Source organism: Molossus molossus, unplaced genomic scaffold (genome assembly GCF_014108415.1).
Source record: "Molossus molossus isolate mMolMol1 unplaced genomic scaffold, mMolMol1.p scaffold_m16_p_5, whole genome shotgun sequence".
Taxonomy (NCBI): Eukaryota; Metazoa; Chordata; class Mammalia; order Chiroptera; family Molossidae; genus Molossus; species Molossus molossus.
The window spans coordinates 37,162,066-37,177,791 of record NW_023425388.1 but is presented as its reverse complement, the minus strand read 5'-3'; the positions used below and the strand labels follow the sequence as shown (position 1 = coordinate 37,177,791).

Sequence of the window (15,726 nt, the reverse complement as noted above, 5' to 3'; positions counted from 1 at the left end):
CACGTAGCTCTTCCATACAGGGCTGATTGACAGCCCTGTAGGAAGGATGCCAGTTATCAGTTCAGAGAAGGTGAGCATATTGTAATAGAAACTTGCAAGTTTCTTCAACTGCTGATTGTGAAAATGACTTTCCTCCAGCAAACCCAGGAGAACCTGGGCTTCTTTTACATCTTCTGCAGCCCTTAGTAGGCAGTGCACCCAAGAGCACCTAGCGCGGCTGCGGGAAAGACTGGCCAGATGCTCAGGCTCAGCGTGGCCAAGGCGCTGAAGAACACAGGAAAGAGCTCTGAGACAGAGCTCGGCGCCGATGCAAAGCAACAAGACAGGCACACGCACCATAACTGAGCAGTGCAAGAGATAACAGGGCCTGGGTCACAAGTCAGGACCCCTGAGATCTAGTTTCAACTCTGTCCCCAGCAGCTCAGGACCCTTAGATAAGTCATTCACATCTCCTGACCTTAGTTTCTCCCTCTGCAGAATGAAAAATTTGGATTGAATTGCCTGTATGAGTTAGAGTAATAAAAAAGAACCCAGGAGCCCAGCTGGTGTGGCTCAGTGGTTGAGCATCGACCCATGCACCAAGAGGTGGCCGGTTCGATTTCCGGTCAGGGCACATGCCCAGGTTGTGGGCCTGATCCCCAGTGGGGGGCATGCAGGAGGCTGCCAATTGATGTTCTCTCTCATTGATGTTTCCATCTGTCTGTCCCTTTCCCTTCCACTCTGTCTAAAATCAATAAAGAAAAAAAAACAAAAAACGAACCTACGAAAGGGAAAGATTTGTAAAGAAAGATCCAATGTCTCAACTTCCCGAACACACACACACACACACACACACACACACGTCAACCTTGTGCAGCAATTAGTCTCTGTAGCTAATCTTCAAGTCCTGCTCTGCTATTTACTATTTGTATGACTTGGGAAATGCACTTAACCTAGAGCTTCCCCCAAATTACACGTGCCAAGGTGTTGATCCCTCAGCCCTCTGGGCAGCCGGGAGGTGGCAGAGGCCCCAGGCTAGTCCACTCTGCCTCCGAGCAGCCTCGCCCCCTTACACATGACCTCCTTCCCATATCCACACAAATAGTATCTTTATCTAGGCGTGTTTTGTCAGGTGGAAAAGACTGGGAAGTCCTGATAACCTGTCTAGATCTTGGATTCATCTTCTGTAAGTAGAAATATTAATAGCGTTTGCCTCATAACCATCTTGTAAGATTAAGATCATGTATACAAAGTGCTTAGTATAACCAGTGTGCACAGTAAGTGCTCCGTGATGTTTGCTCTTATTATTATCACTGCTGCCACGAGCATTGGCCAGGCCTCCGACTTGGCAAGGCTAGAGGTGTCCTTCGTGCAGATGCGCAGTCCTGGTTCAGACTCTGGGGCTTCTCCGTGCACAGCCAGCAGAACACCCAGCAGGCCTGCCTCCTACCCCCGCTTTCTCCAGATGAGCCTCGTGTACAGAGTATGCTTTTACTTCTGAAAGCATTTGCCCAAGAGGAAATGTCACCCCTCTGGCAGAGTCCCCTTCAAAAAGGCTGTTCTTTAAAACATACAGATAGGCTGTGCCACAGAAAACAAGCAAATAAATACATGTAATAATGATAAATAGTGATTGGTGCTATGAGGAAATTAAACTGGGTACCGTGACAAGGACTGTCTCTGAGCAACTGATATTAAGCAGCCTCAGCTCTGTGCAGCAGAATAGGTGCTAGAGATGAGTACGGCACAAAGGCCATGGGACAACCACTTGAGACAGTAGTGCTGATGGAAACCCATGAAGAGAAGTTATGCCAAGCGCCAGCCCTTGCTTCAGACACCGGGTACAAGGCAGAGTTGGTGCACAGAGCCAACCGGCCAGCCATGGCAGCTCAGGAGCTGTGCACGTGCCAGGCCCCCTGCTCTGAACACTGCGCCCCGCCCCCCCACATTGCTAGGTCCAGAGGCTGGTGCTAAGAGACCACGGCCACCAAGGGAATCAAGGAGCTCCTGGAAAACTCCACTGGCCCTGGAAGGGGGTGAGATCACCAAAGCCAAAGGTGTGAGCAGAGAAAAGAGCTAAGGGCAGAACTTTGTTAAATGGCTGTAGACAAAGAGGAGAATTACGAAGCAACAGTGGAGAAAGAAAAAACGTGGGCAGAGAAGTGAGAATAGAACAGACGGAAGGACAGCTTCTTACCCAGGGAAACAAAGGTGTAAGCCCTGGTGTCACAGCGGCAGAAACGCTCCTGAACGGCCGGGCGGTGATGAGGGCCCGGGGATTGGAAGTAGCCGTGTCTGGGGTGCAGCCAGAGCCATCACAGTGCAAAGGGTGCGGTTGCATGGAGAAGGCGGAACGGCGAGCAGTAGGAGGGATCTTTGCTTTAACAACCCAAGGAATGCATCCGGCTCGGAGATGGCCTGTGCCCCTGCTTTACGGAGTGCTCATGCGTGGCTGCGTGTGTGTGGAAAGCAATGATTTGCTAACGTGCATTACAAACACTTCGTGCTATACTTCACCACTGGCCATTTTCACAGACCTGTCCCCCAAAAGAATCCCTTGCAGATTAGTTGAATACATGTATACATGCATGTATAGCTTTACATGTGTATGTATATTTACATATACATATATGCACACAAACATATCATTAGAGCTTATCAACTCTTCAGGAACTTCCTATTTTGGAATAAGCTTAATAGCCCTTGGCTATATTTATTGATCTTGAAACTTTATAAATACCCCAGCTTATAATTTCTTAGGCTTTTTAAGAAAATGACCAATCTAATGAATTCCTCTAAAAAATGAACCATAGATACAAATGTCTGCTCCTTTGCAAACAATACTATAAATTGGTCAAGAGCACTTAATATTGTCCTTAGAGGAATCTCTTTTGAGAAGCCACCAACATATCCGAGGGAGTCACCATTCTCTACTAGAACTGTCTTGCAGAAAAGTCAGCTAATACGCCACCACCGCCATTGCCCAGTGGGGGCTGCCCACTTGGAAACAATCCATCAGGACCATGTAGGTGAGGAACTGGAAGAACAGTAACCTGCAGATCCTTGCACAGACTGCACAGTACCATGCACCAAGCACATGCCATCCTTCTACCCTCATAGACCAGTAGGTGGTAACACTCCTTAAAATATAAATGTCATTGGCCTGGCAGGTTTGGCTTAGTGGCTGGAGCGTCAGTCAGCCTGCGGACCAAAGAGTCGCAGGTTCGATTCAGGTCAAGGGCATGTAACTAGGTTGTAGTTCGGTCTCCAGTCCTGGAGCCTGGTCGGGGTCCCCAGTTCAGTCCCGGTCCTGGTGCCTGCTCAGGGTCGTATGGGAGGCAACCAATCGATGTATCTCTCTCATGTCAATGTTTCTCTCTCTCTCTCTGTTTGTCTCTCTTCCCCTCCCTCCCACTCTATCTGAAGATAAATGGAAAAGTATCCTTGGGTGAGGGTTAATATATATATATGTTAATATATATATAATTATATATATATGTCTTATAAAAGACCAAATTCTTCTAGAGTTTTGAGGGCCAGGGAGTAGAAAGGGGGAGGGGAGAAGGAGGGAGGTAAAAGTGGTAGGTGTTTGTATCAGAGGTGCAAGAACTAGAAGCAGGAACTGCAAGCAAGTCCTCAACCCAAAGACTCTCCATCCGCCTCCTAAATCCTGGGTTTCTAGCCCTGCTCCATCCTCTCTGCGTGTTGTCCCAGTTTGGAAAGAAGTCAAGATGGCACGTCTCTTATGAGGGGTTTCTAATGTCTCTGGGAAGGTCCTCCTCAGAGAGCAGATCCAGGCTCACAAAAGATTTGCTGTGTCCCAGCCTCCTGGACACCTGCTGACTGTAGCCTGTCCGAGGGGAACCTCGGTCCCACCTGCTCCTCATGGGCTGAGAAGACCACACGAGGGCTCGGGCGTGTTCTCTTGGTGCTCACCTTTAACTCTGTCCACTAAATTCGCAGGGCAAGGGGTGGTGGCCTGGTCCCCTCACAGAAGCCTCTTGGGTCTGTCACCTTTGTCGGTGCCGCTTCCTCCTGCTCCAGGGATGGGGGCACGGCCCACTCCCACAGAGAGACGAGCTGCAAAATGTTTGGATGACAGAGAACCTCTGGTTGTCGCTTCAACTCTGCTCTCCTCTGCCTTCTGCTCAAAGCCTGTCGGCTCATTTATCAGAGTCACCTGGGTGAGGGTCTGTAGGTCTCATAAGAAAGGCTGAGCAAGCCCTAGCCGGTTTGGCTCAGCGGTTAGAGCGTCGGCCTGCGGTCCAGAGAGGCATGTACCTCGGTTGCAGTTTGTCCCCGGCCCTGGTTGGTCGTGTGGGTGGCAGCCACTCGATGTGTCCCTTCACATCGATGTTTCTCTCTCTCTTCCTCTCTCTCCCTCCCGCTCTATCTGAACAAAAAATGGAAAAATGTCCTCGGGTGAGGATAAAAAAAAAAAATTTTTTTTTTAAAATAAGAAAGTCTGAGCAAGAAGTTGACAAATTTCTCTTCACCTCACAATCATTCATAGAATTTTTGGAATAGGACAGATGTTTTAGATTAAAGGTTTAACACCTAGGAACAAACCTTTCCGTGCTCTGTTTTGGAAGGGAACTGAGCACACAGGGTTTGCTCTAGACTCCAGGTGATGTCTGACATCCCTGCAGAGGCCAAGTCTCTGAAACCATCAGCCAAGCAGCCGACAAAACTTGCTCCCAGCCCCTTGAGCCCCACCGCCAAGGCAGTCTCCGGTATAAACCTCCAGAGGCTACTGCCAGGCAAATCTCTCTGAGATCCCTTCTCCTCGTGTGTGGTAATAGCCACAGCTCCCACTGGAGGACAGCCTGCGTGTGCCAGGAGTCGCCCGTGGATTCCCGAAGACCCACAGCAGCCTGCACAGCGGGAGTCACCGTCACCGTTTTCCACAGGGGAAAACGAAGGCTCAGTGAACTGGACGACCTGCTCAAGGCCACAGTTAGCAATAATTTTTGTTGCCATTTATTAAGCACAGACTGTATCAGGCACTGGGCAACATGATCTGTGTGCATTATCTCTTTAATTGTTATAACCACTCTCTGGGCCTCTCTTCAGAGGCTGGGTGGCTCCCACGGTCCCTCATTCCCTCTCTTAAAGCAGAGGGGGGGCCTCAGCACTCCCTCATGGCTTACTAGGCACCAGGTGAGGGCCTGGCACAGGTCAATGCCAAAAACATGATGCTGCCTTTCCCGTTTGTAACATCTTTGCCCCTCCAGTACTGCCCTTGATGTTAACCTGAGGTCACCTACATGGAACCGTTAAGAACAGAGAAAAGGGCAGTTCCAGCCCCCACCCCCCACCCCCCACCCCCGTCACCTCAGCAATGAAGAGAACAGCTTCAGGGAACGGCTAACCCTATAGATTCTTTAGTTGGAAGCAACTACCTGAACATTATTATTATCATCATTATTTTCATCATTTCATAAATGATTCAGTTCCTTAAAAAGTAAAGTAATGTGCACTAATGATGATAATTAACAATAACATGACCAGACAATACTGGAATTCATTATGTTATAGAAACTGTTACAGAAACAGACATCAGGCCGCTAAAACCTCTAAATTAGTTTCATAGAGGGAGGTCTAGAGAAGAGAGTACTTAAGTAGTCTGATCACATTTAATCAGCAAATTATTAAACTTCCTTGACCTGTTTCAAGGGTCACTTCTTGGACTGTGGGGACAGCTTCTTTCCTTCCTGTTTATATGTTGATATATTGGTGCTGTGGTTTGGGGAACTTCTGAGTTCTCCGTTCACTACCCGACTTTAATTGAAGCCCTGTCAGTTCAGTAACTAATGGTGTCATACACTCCCTGATTAACGATGTTGTCCATGCCCTGAACACAGGCTCTTACTGTCCATCTGGGGCCTGCTTTGGCAGAAAAACTATAAGTCTCTTCTTAGACACAAAGAAATACAGGCATTCCCAGACACGTTTGTAAAAATTGCCTGGGCTTCACTGACAGGTGAGTGGCCAAGGTTGCCCAAGGAGAAGGGACAGTAGCAGGGAGGTAGGAGGGAGAGACAGCCTGATGGATTTTCCTCCCTTTAAAAGAAACCCACAATTTTCTTGCTTATCAAGAACATTAAGACAAGGACACCAGTGCAGATCACAGGGGCCCACAGCACATGACAGGGGGCTGAACGGATGATTCGCAGAATCCAGCAACCTGCTTCTCAAGGGAGACAGCAATGATGGGGACACTTCATCACCCATCATCTGGAACTCCGTGTCACAGAGAAAGCAAACAGTACCGAGAGAATTCACACCCTGTTTCTCTCTGAGGTCCTGTGATTTCTCCTTTTACCCTATTCCCAGTTTACATTTAAGCAGTACGCGCAACCATGTCTAAGCTCTGTTGCAAATTTATAAACAGAACAAAGATGTTTTAAGAAAACTAAGACAATGAGAAGGAAATGGGTAATCACCATCTCAGCAAAATGCTATATTTGGTGAGGACTTCCTTAAAGACATGTTTGGGCCGATGTGGTGAGTTGCATGGGTGTAGTCCATCAACTGACTCCGTCCTGTGTCTGGGAGGTGGTGGATAATTGACACTCAGGAGAAACTGCCTTCATGAATGAGGAATCAGTAACCTCATCCATTTTCCAGATCAGCTCACCCCTACCTTCCTACCTACCCATATTATAGATACAGTATGTTCAAAACAACTCATCAGGTCTGACGTCTGCAACTTGTGCCCATCACACAAAACAAGACCCTCTGAGATTGAACTGTGAGCAACACTCAAGATGTTGCTGATACTAGAGGCCTGAATGGAACTGCAGGGCTGGCAAGTTATTTTCCCCTCCCTTCACTCCCTGTCTGTCTCCTCATACTCTCCTTCCCTTTGAACAGCCCTTCTGGCTGCCGGAAGACCTTACTCAAAATTTAATTTTGCGGTTCCTTTCAGCAGTTCATGCATTTCCCTCCCACCCCCTGCAACCAATATTTCCTTTCTTGTTTTATTATAATTGTTGGTTTTTTTGGTCTGTCTTCTTCACTAGACTATAAGACCCACCAAAAAAGGGATTAAGGTTCATCCTGTTCATCTTTGAATCCCTAAAAGCTAGCATAGAATGGTGGAGATGGCACCTGATACATTTTTGGGGATAAGTGAATAAAATTAAAGCTCCTAGAACTGGATATCAGGAGGCCTCTGCTCTAGTCCCAGCTCTGTATTTAATTGAAGATGCAACTTCAGTCTGGGGCTCAGTTGCATCATCTATGAACTAAGAGAACAAACCCAGGGAGCAGTTGACACTCATCCCCATACCATGCTTAGTACAGCCTGTGCTTCCACAGAAGAGAGTCCAGGTTGTGGGGGAGGTGTGAGATGAGGGAGATCCCGGGCAGGCCAGCCTCGGGTCCGCGGCCCCTCTTCAAACATAGGCACCTTGCCTTTACTAATGTACGTACTAGACCCTCTAATAAGACTTTGTGTGCTAAGGGGGTTTTACAAGACAAAGCTTTGAAACTATAGACGTAGGTAAACTGTCCAGTCCTTTTCTGCTAGATTAAAAAAGTCCCATGCCTTCAGTCACTTGCTCTCAGTTCACGTTGCAGACTCATCTTCCTCAATCCCCAAAGCAGCCTTCGTGTATCATTCCAGCTGTGCCTTTTCATCTGCTTGCAACCACTCTTTCCCACGTGTTTCTGCTTGGCAAAGCCCAGCTCATCCTTAATGCTGCTCAAAAGCCTCCCCCTTTCCTAGACTCCCCCAGCAACCAGAGACTCATGTTCCCAAGAACCACGCTGACCCACAGAGCTCCAAGAGCACCTCATAAATACTCTATAGTATTAATACTGTCACGTGGAGTCATCTGTTTATTAAACTCTTTCCTGATTGAAACATCGAAGTTTCACAGTCAAGGGACCTGCTTACTTACTGCTGTGTCTCTGGTATTCACTCCAGTGATCAATTTAGTAGGCACTTAACAATGTGTGTCACATAAAGGAAGGAAACTAGGGAGTCAGAAGTCACTTAGGAAATTAGTAAGTTAGTTGATAAGTAGGTTAGTGATTTAGTCCATAAGTTAAACAACATGTTAATGGGAAAACCTCTTTATCTGAGTAGAGAAATTCGCATTTGAGTGTGAATAACCACAAGATTTAATCTTTCCAGGTGAAAGAACACTTTTTAAAAGTTCTTGTTTATCTAGTGCCTTTCTTTGGTAGAATGTGCTGGGAAATACATTTCTGAAGTCCAGAAACCCTTCTCTGCCGTCGGCCTACTCTCAGCTGGGTCTTTCTCCTTCCCACCCTCTCAGATTGGAGAGGTGGGCCTCCTGGTTCCAGGGGAGGAAGGGCAGCATGGCAGGCTGCGAGGGAAGCCATGAAGCTACAGCAGGAGGAGCGGGAAGGGGTGTTTTACCATGTGCGGCGCTGTCTCAGGAACCGTTGGAAAGTTCAACAGTGGACGTAGGCTCTCTGGAAGCATCTAACCTCAGGATGACCTAGTACGCCTGTATATGACAGAACCAGGGAATCTCTGAGTTGGAAAGAATTTACACTGAAAGGGACCAAGTTTTTCTGAACCCCAGATCACACGTCATTTGGGGTGCACAGGAGAGGATTGATAGAGAGTATTTCAAACATGGAATCTCTGGTATCTCGTCCCAATCCTCCTTTCAATGTACAAGTCCTAAGTCTGACTGCTTGTTTAGGCTGGCAATGTGCCAATTTAACCACAAATAGTTCAGGGTATAGAAATAAAACACTATGGATATGACAAAATGAAAACAGGGATACATTTGTAATAGACTTAAAGAGCGGGTAATGGAAAAGGAGATCAGAGTTGCCGGCTGTGAGAAATCACTCATTTCCTCTAGTCCTGCAGAAATGAATCCTCCGTGTTTCTCAGGGACCTAGACTGCCATCTGTGAGCAGCTCGAATGGGAGACGTCCATCACGGGTCTGCAGCGTGCAGTCTCTCCTTGATCGCTGTCTGGACCTCAACACTGTGCTCTGAACTGATTTCCCCAGCTACATGGTTATACTTTAGGAATCAATGTGCTACTCCCTCTCCAGTCACTGGATGGGTAGCCGAGGAATGCACTTTGACAATCGCACTGGCGAATATGATTAGGGAGGTAAAATCTAGGAAGGATTTTTTTTAATGCATTATTAAATTGAGTAAAGATTATTTATAAATGTATCTCTCCCTTAAAATAGTAATTCTCCACCCAGGACATAGAATCAACTTTAGGTAATAAATATGCTGCCATGCTTCCTTTACTATTATGAAATGCAAATTTGAGAGAATGTCACCTTTCTACACACTTAATTAAAAAAAAATTAATGTGCCCTGAGTATGCAATATAAATGAAAAAAAAGGTAATTTCTAATAAAAAATATTGCCCTGGCTGGTGTGGTTAGAGCATCGGCCTGCGGACCAAAGAGTGGTAGGTTTGATTCCCAGTTGAGGGCACACCCCTGGGTTGCAGGTTCAATCCCCAGCCCCAGTGGTCGGGGTCATGTGAGAGGCAGCCAATCAATGTCTCTCTTACATCGATGTTTCTCTCTATCCCTCTCCCTCTCTCCCTTCCACTCTATCTAAAAAATCAATGGAAAAGTATTCTCAGGTGAGGATCAACTATATATATATATCTATATATATCTATCTATATATATATATATATATTTCAATGTGTGAGTGCTGGGGCATAAGTACCTTGGGAGACATAATGAAGCCATCCAACGTCTGCCGCCATCTGGAGAACCCCTGCCGCAAACGCGCACTCACATGGGTGAGCTGTTTGGTGCTCAAAGACCATGAGTCAGGTTGCTGTGGATGATGTCGTTTTTCCAAAATGATGACCAACTCTTGGTAAATTCCAAACAAAACAAATTACAACTATCCCTCAATTTACCCAGTTGTTGTAGTCCTAGAAAACTCACTGTTTATAAAGCCATGGGGGGAAAATGTTAATGTGTAAAATGGAGAGAGATTCAGGCTCAGAAATAACAAACAGGTTTTTACTTGCGTGATTGTCCATTGGCATCTTCAGAAGTCAGGTAAGACATGGGAAAACGCTTCATTCTGTGGGACGGCCCCACACACTGCAGAATGTTTAGCAGCCCAGTCCTCTGCCCATTTAATGCAGCGTGTGCCCACAGTTACCATGAAAACCATAGTCAGATTTCCAGAATTCAAACCCTAGCAGGCAGTGGCCCCTTGGCTGAGAACCACTGGTTTGAAGTGTTTTCTGCAGAGCTTCCCCCACTGCGTCAGACTCTAGCATGAAACCAAAGAACGACAGCACTACATGGTACCTTGAGTCTTATCTAACTGCCCTTCATTTTACCCAGGTAGGGAAGTAACTTGCTCTTGGATTCTCAGGATAAAAAACAAGATTCCCCTTTTAGTCTTTTTTATTTTTAGTAAATAACTTTGGGGGGGGTTGTTTTTGTTTTTGTTTTTAATTGAGGAAGGGAGAGAGAGAAACATGGATGTGCGAGACATATCGACTGGTTGCCTCCTGGACAACCCAGACCAGAGCCAGGGACAAACCACAACCGAGGTACGTGCCCTTGACAGGAATTGAACCCAGGACTCCTTGGTCCGCAGGCCGACTCTCTCACCACTGAGCCAAATCGGCCAGGGCTCATTTCTTATTAAATAGTAATATACCCTTGAATGTGTCTCTCTGACACACCAGGTATTTGAAAATAGATGAATAACTCAACATTTTTCTGTTTTTAACTGGATATTTGGGGTTGAAATCACTCACTTCTGACCTCTGCGCTTCTAGCAGGGATACTCTCTACTCCATCTACACACCTGGACTCCTGCGTACAAATGAGAAAGATTAAAAATAGTATAAGGCCCCTTATAATGTGTTCAGAAGAATGATTACTGAGGGCAGAAACTGTCTTACATGGTTAGTGATTTTCTCACAATTGTCCCCAACCTCCAGTCACCAGGACCCAAGCAGGACCTCGGGAATGAATGACAGGTGCCCTATGCTCCTGCACTGAGCAAGCCTGGGAGTTTTTGTGTTTTTTTTATCCTCACCCGAGGATACTTTTCCATTTTTTGTACAGATAGAGTGGGAGGGAGAGAGAGAGAGAAACATCGACGTGAAGGGACACATCGAGTGGCTGCCACCCGCACGACCATCCAGGGCCGGGGACAAACTGCAACCGAAGTACGTGCCCTTAGCGGGAACCGAACCCGGGTCTCTCCAGACCACAGGCCGACGCTCTAACCGCTGAGCCAAACTGGCCAGGGCAAGCCTGAGAGTTTTAAAGTCTGATTTCGCAGATTAAGTATTAAGAAGAGAACATTAGATTGCACAAACCCTCCAAATGAAATTTGCAAATTGATGCCTGTTTCAAAAGTATTGCTTGGAAAAATCCAATTTATAAGCCTTATATATTATCAGGGGGTGATGACAAGTAGAGAGAAGACACTCATAGCATATAGTTATTGGGTAAAACTGTGGATCCTACACCAAAAAGAGAAACTAGTTGCCTTCTAATCCCTTCCCCACTCCCCACTGATAGAGCAGCCTGGTCCGCGTGTGTGAACTCAGCTCTCCAGGGGAAGAGAACACAAAAGTCCTCCAGTCGAGAAAGTATCATCAGGTCCTCATACTTGGTGCTCATGTACCCTGCAATTTCCTCATGGGAGAGTTCCTCAGGTCTTTCTCCCAAGACCACATCCTCTTAATTTTAGACCCACGCTATCAATTCAAACATCAGGTGTTAGAAGCAGCAATTTAGAAAGGAGGAGGTTGGACTGCTGGGTGTAAGCCTGTGACAGCAGCAAAGAGAAACAACTGACCGTCTGAACTCCAGGAAGGAGATGGAAAGCCATTTTACAGAGTGGGGTGGAGGGGAGCTGACATAGGAACTCAAAATAAGTAGCAGCCTGGGCCAGTCAATGGAAGGACAAACGGCTTTGCCAGCCCTGAGAGTATCTCCATAATACAAAACAACATAGTAATTGATGTAAAAAAAAAAAAAAAGTTAGATTATGCCCAATATATTTTGCAGCAAACTCAATATAGCAGGTAGAATCCTAGAGTGACAGAGTGGGAAGACCCGCCAGAGAGCGTCCCAGCCCGATTCCTTTATTTTACAAAGAAGAAACTGGATGCAAAAGGGGAACAGGTTCAAGGCAGAGAAAACGGTGCAGCCCAGCTGACCCGGGGTGCCCTCCATGTGGGCACTGCCGACTGCCGTCACTGAGAGGAAGAGAAAAGATACGCGTGCCATTATTCACTGTGTCACTGCTTTTGACTCTGTTTTCACTGCTTTCATTGATTTCTCCCCCTTCTCCTTACTCACAAAAGAGGGACTATTGTTCCCTGATCTGGGATGAGAGAGCCCTTAACAAAATTGGGACTGAAGGTGAAGTTCGCTTTGAGTTCCCTCTGACATCGTCCTCCGTCCCCTTCCTGCTGTGTTCCTCCAAGCCGTCTATCTGTCCTCCACCTGGGCACCTCACTCCCTGGCCCCGCATCCAGAGCTCCTAGCACAATGTGGAAACTCTCCCAACTCGCAGAAGTCTGGTGTATTCCCAGCCTCTTTCTAATTTGATCTCTAATTCCATTAAGGAGAGAACGAGGCCACATACCAATGTTTGGCAAGACTAAGTGGGAAAATTGTTAAAATACAGACTTCTGGTTCCCATCTCCTGATATTATGATTCAGCAGGTGATTCTGGTGGAGTGGGCCCTGACTCTCCCAGCTACCCCGCATGCACTTCATACTGTCTCTCTGCCGTGTCTCTACCTCATTTAACACCTTCTTTGTCCAGTTAATTCCTCCATGTCCCTCAAACCCAGCTCGCGCACGCATCGCTCATCTCTGCTCTCATCCCCGTGTATTTCTCTGTCACTGCCCTTCTACAGCCTACCATGTGCACTGGTTTCCCGGTACATCTCCCCTTGCGGGCAAGGCCATGTCTCACTTGTCTTTTTGTTATTCCCAGCCCATGGCAGCCTGCCAGGCACACAGTAGGCACTCTAAAGGTGTTCATCTAGTTATCTTTTGCATGTGCTCCATTTCCTTGTAAATACATTTGTTTGCATTTGAATTTTGTATCAGTCCCCTAGATATAGTAAAAGACTCATGAATCACTCAAAGGGTCACTCTCAAATGAGATGCATCTTCTGCGACTTGTAAAAATGAAAGAGAAGAATGTTACGCTTAATCTAACCCCGGTGCCAACAGTTGTGGGGGTCATGAAGAGTTAGCCCTAGGAAACAATGACAGAGACACATACAACAAATGCGAATCTTTCTAAATAAAGATCGGTTTCTAATAGTTCCTTAGAATTAGTTCTAATTGCCTTCCAGGGATTCAGATGAAAAAAGTTTTCAGAAGTGAAGTTGGAAAACATTACTACTGGCTTTGAATTGATTCGTATATATGAACCTCTGTATTTGTTCCACGGTCCCAGAGAGTCCCAGTATTTTCTACCTAACATGGGTAGCCGCCAAGAGGTTAGCTCATCTCCTACCGTCCACCACCTGTGTGTGTTTGTCCCACGCAGGTGTTTGCTATGCAGAGTTTGGAGTCCGAGTCCCAAAGACCACGGGGTCGGCCTACACCTACAGCTATGTCACCGTCGGGGAGTTCGTGGCGTTTTTCATCGGCTGGAACCTGATCCTGGAGTACCTGATTGGCACCGCAGCGGGCGCCAGTGCCCTCAGCAGCATGTTTGACTCTCTGGCGAACCACACCTTCAGCCGCTGGATGGTGAACAGCGTGGGAACCCTCAACGGCCTGGGTGAGACTGCCACACCCTCTCGCCCCAACACACCAACTTGCTACGCCAAAAAAATGGGTTCCCCTTTCGGGATGCAATTTGCTGAGATGTATCAAGAGCCTTAAATAAGTGGTGTTGTTTTTTGCAAAGTAAGTCTTCCCCTGACTCTATTCTAAGGAAATCAGTCTAATTTCCATATAGCTTCCTATGAAAAGATGTTCATCACAGTCTCATTTATAATGACAAAAATTTAGAAACACAGGAAATATTCTACAGTGGAGCAAATGACTAAGCCAATTGTGGAAGGATATTATGTAGCTAAAAGTTAAAAGAATGACTAGGAAGACTGTTGTAATTACATGGAATATTTTTAATGTAATGGCATGTGACAAAGGATGCAAATTGTGCATGTATTGTGTTAATAACTATACATAAATAAAACTAACTGTAAGGAACTTCTCTAGGGATTTCCTCAGAAGATTTTTAAAATTTTCATAAATAAGCCTGTACTAATTTTTAAATGGGAAAATATTTTCTTTTTAAATGGAACAAAATGGACTCCAGTCTAGCAGAGGTCAAGGATGGGTAATGGAACTGAGTGAATCCTAAACACTAGAAGCTCGTAACAATTAGCTTGAGACTTCAGGCTCTGTCCATGTTTGCCACCCACTTTCCACCCTGATGTCTGACTTGATCCTTTCATGTTCAAGGCAGGCTAGACATTAGCTGCGGAAGCTTTGGGGTCCTGCCCTCAACTTCCAGCAACTGATTCTGTGGCTGTGTGAAGTCATTAACTTCAGTGTCCCTATCTCAGAAGAACTGACAAAAATGCTGAGTACCCAGACACCAGGAGAAAATTTAAAAGTGTGAAGACCATATCTCAGCATATCGATTTCATAGAATTTTAGGTCTGCAAGGGTCCTCCACAATCAGGTAGTCCAACCCCTTAACCTTACCACTGAGGTCCAGAGAAATGAGGCACTTACCCAAAGAGCCCCACAGTCCTGACTTTGGGTCCTGTGTGCTTACTCATACTGTGAACTTAATAGCAACTTAATTTAACTTGACCTCTCTGGTTATGGAGAAAGTAGAGCTGAAACTCATAGACTGACTGCTGAGGCAGTGCCTCTTCCACTCTATAGAGGGCAGGAGTCCACTGGCAACGGACGAGACCCAGCAGGTGGGGCATGTTCACTGATCATTTTCTCTGCAACCACATAACATAAATGGAAAGAACGCCCTTCTTCCAGTAGTTTTCAAAGACACACATTTAAAATGTTTCTACTGATGAAAAAATTGCTGTAATGGAAAGCAAAATTCATAGACTATATAAAGATCAAACCATTTTCAAATAACATGTTAGACCTATATCTACATCTCAAATACCCCAGGACAGTCCTAACTTCAAATGTTCTGTGCCATGGTTCCATAGGACCCTTGTAATTGTCATATCATGTATCCCAATTTCTGGTCCAGGATATCAGGTCATCTTACCTTTATACCAAAACTTTCCCATGTGCAAATAGACGCTTGTAGACCACAGTGTAGACACACACACACACACAGTTTCTTCTCCTTTAGTGACAAACTGGCCACCCTTCTCGGAGCTGAGAGCGGATGCCCTGGGGTGGGGCTGGGCGTTTACATGTCTTTGTTTCCCCTCTGCACAATATTAATCATGTCTTTCCCCTCTAGGGAAAGGTGAAGAATCATACCCGGACCTTCTGGCTCTGGTGATCGCAGTCATCGTCACCATCATCGTTGCGCTGGGGGTGAAGAACTCTGTGGGCTTCAACAATGTGCTCAATGTACTGAACCTAGCAGTGTGGGTGTTCATCATGATTGCCGGCCTCTTCTTCATCAATGGGAAATACTGGGCTGAGGGCCAGTTCCTGCCGCACGGCTGGTCAGGGGTGAGTTCATTCCTGAAGCCTGGCGTACCTGTCGCACACTCTGCCTTCCACCCCGTGACCAGTCTGAGACATATTTTGGGGAAGATGTTGCTATGT

The 15,726-nt window shown here is 46.3% G+C and overlaps 1 protein-coding gene across 1 annotated transcript in view; it reads left to right on the top strand.

Annotated features, from left to right (window-relative positions):
- The window catches only part of SLC7A14 (solute carrier family 7 member 14), a 51,693-nt gene that overhangs the window by 9,919 nt on the left and 26,048 nt on the right, over positions 1 to 15,726 (top strand). The window contains exons 2-3 of the mRNA XM_036243271.1: positions 13,502 to 13,738; positions 15,413 to 15,630. Coding sequence (XP_036099164.1) covers positions 13,502 to 13,738; positions 15,413 to 15,630 — 455 coding nt within the window. The remainder of the gene's footprint in view (positions 1 to 13,501; positions 13,739 to 15,412; positions 15,631 to 15,726) is intronic.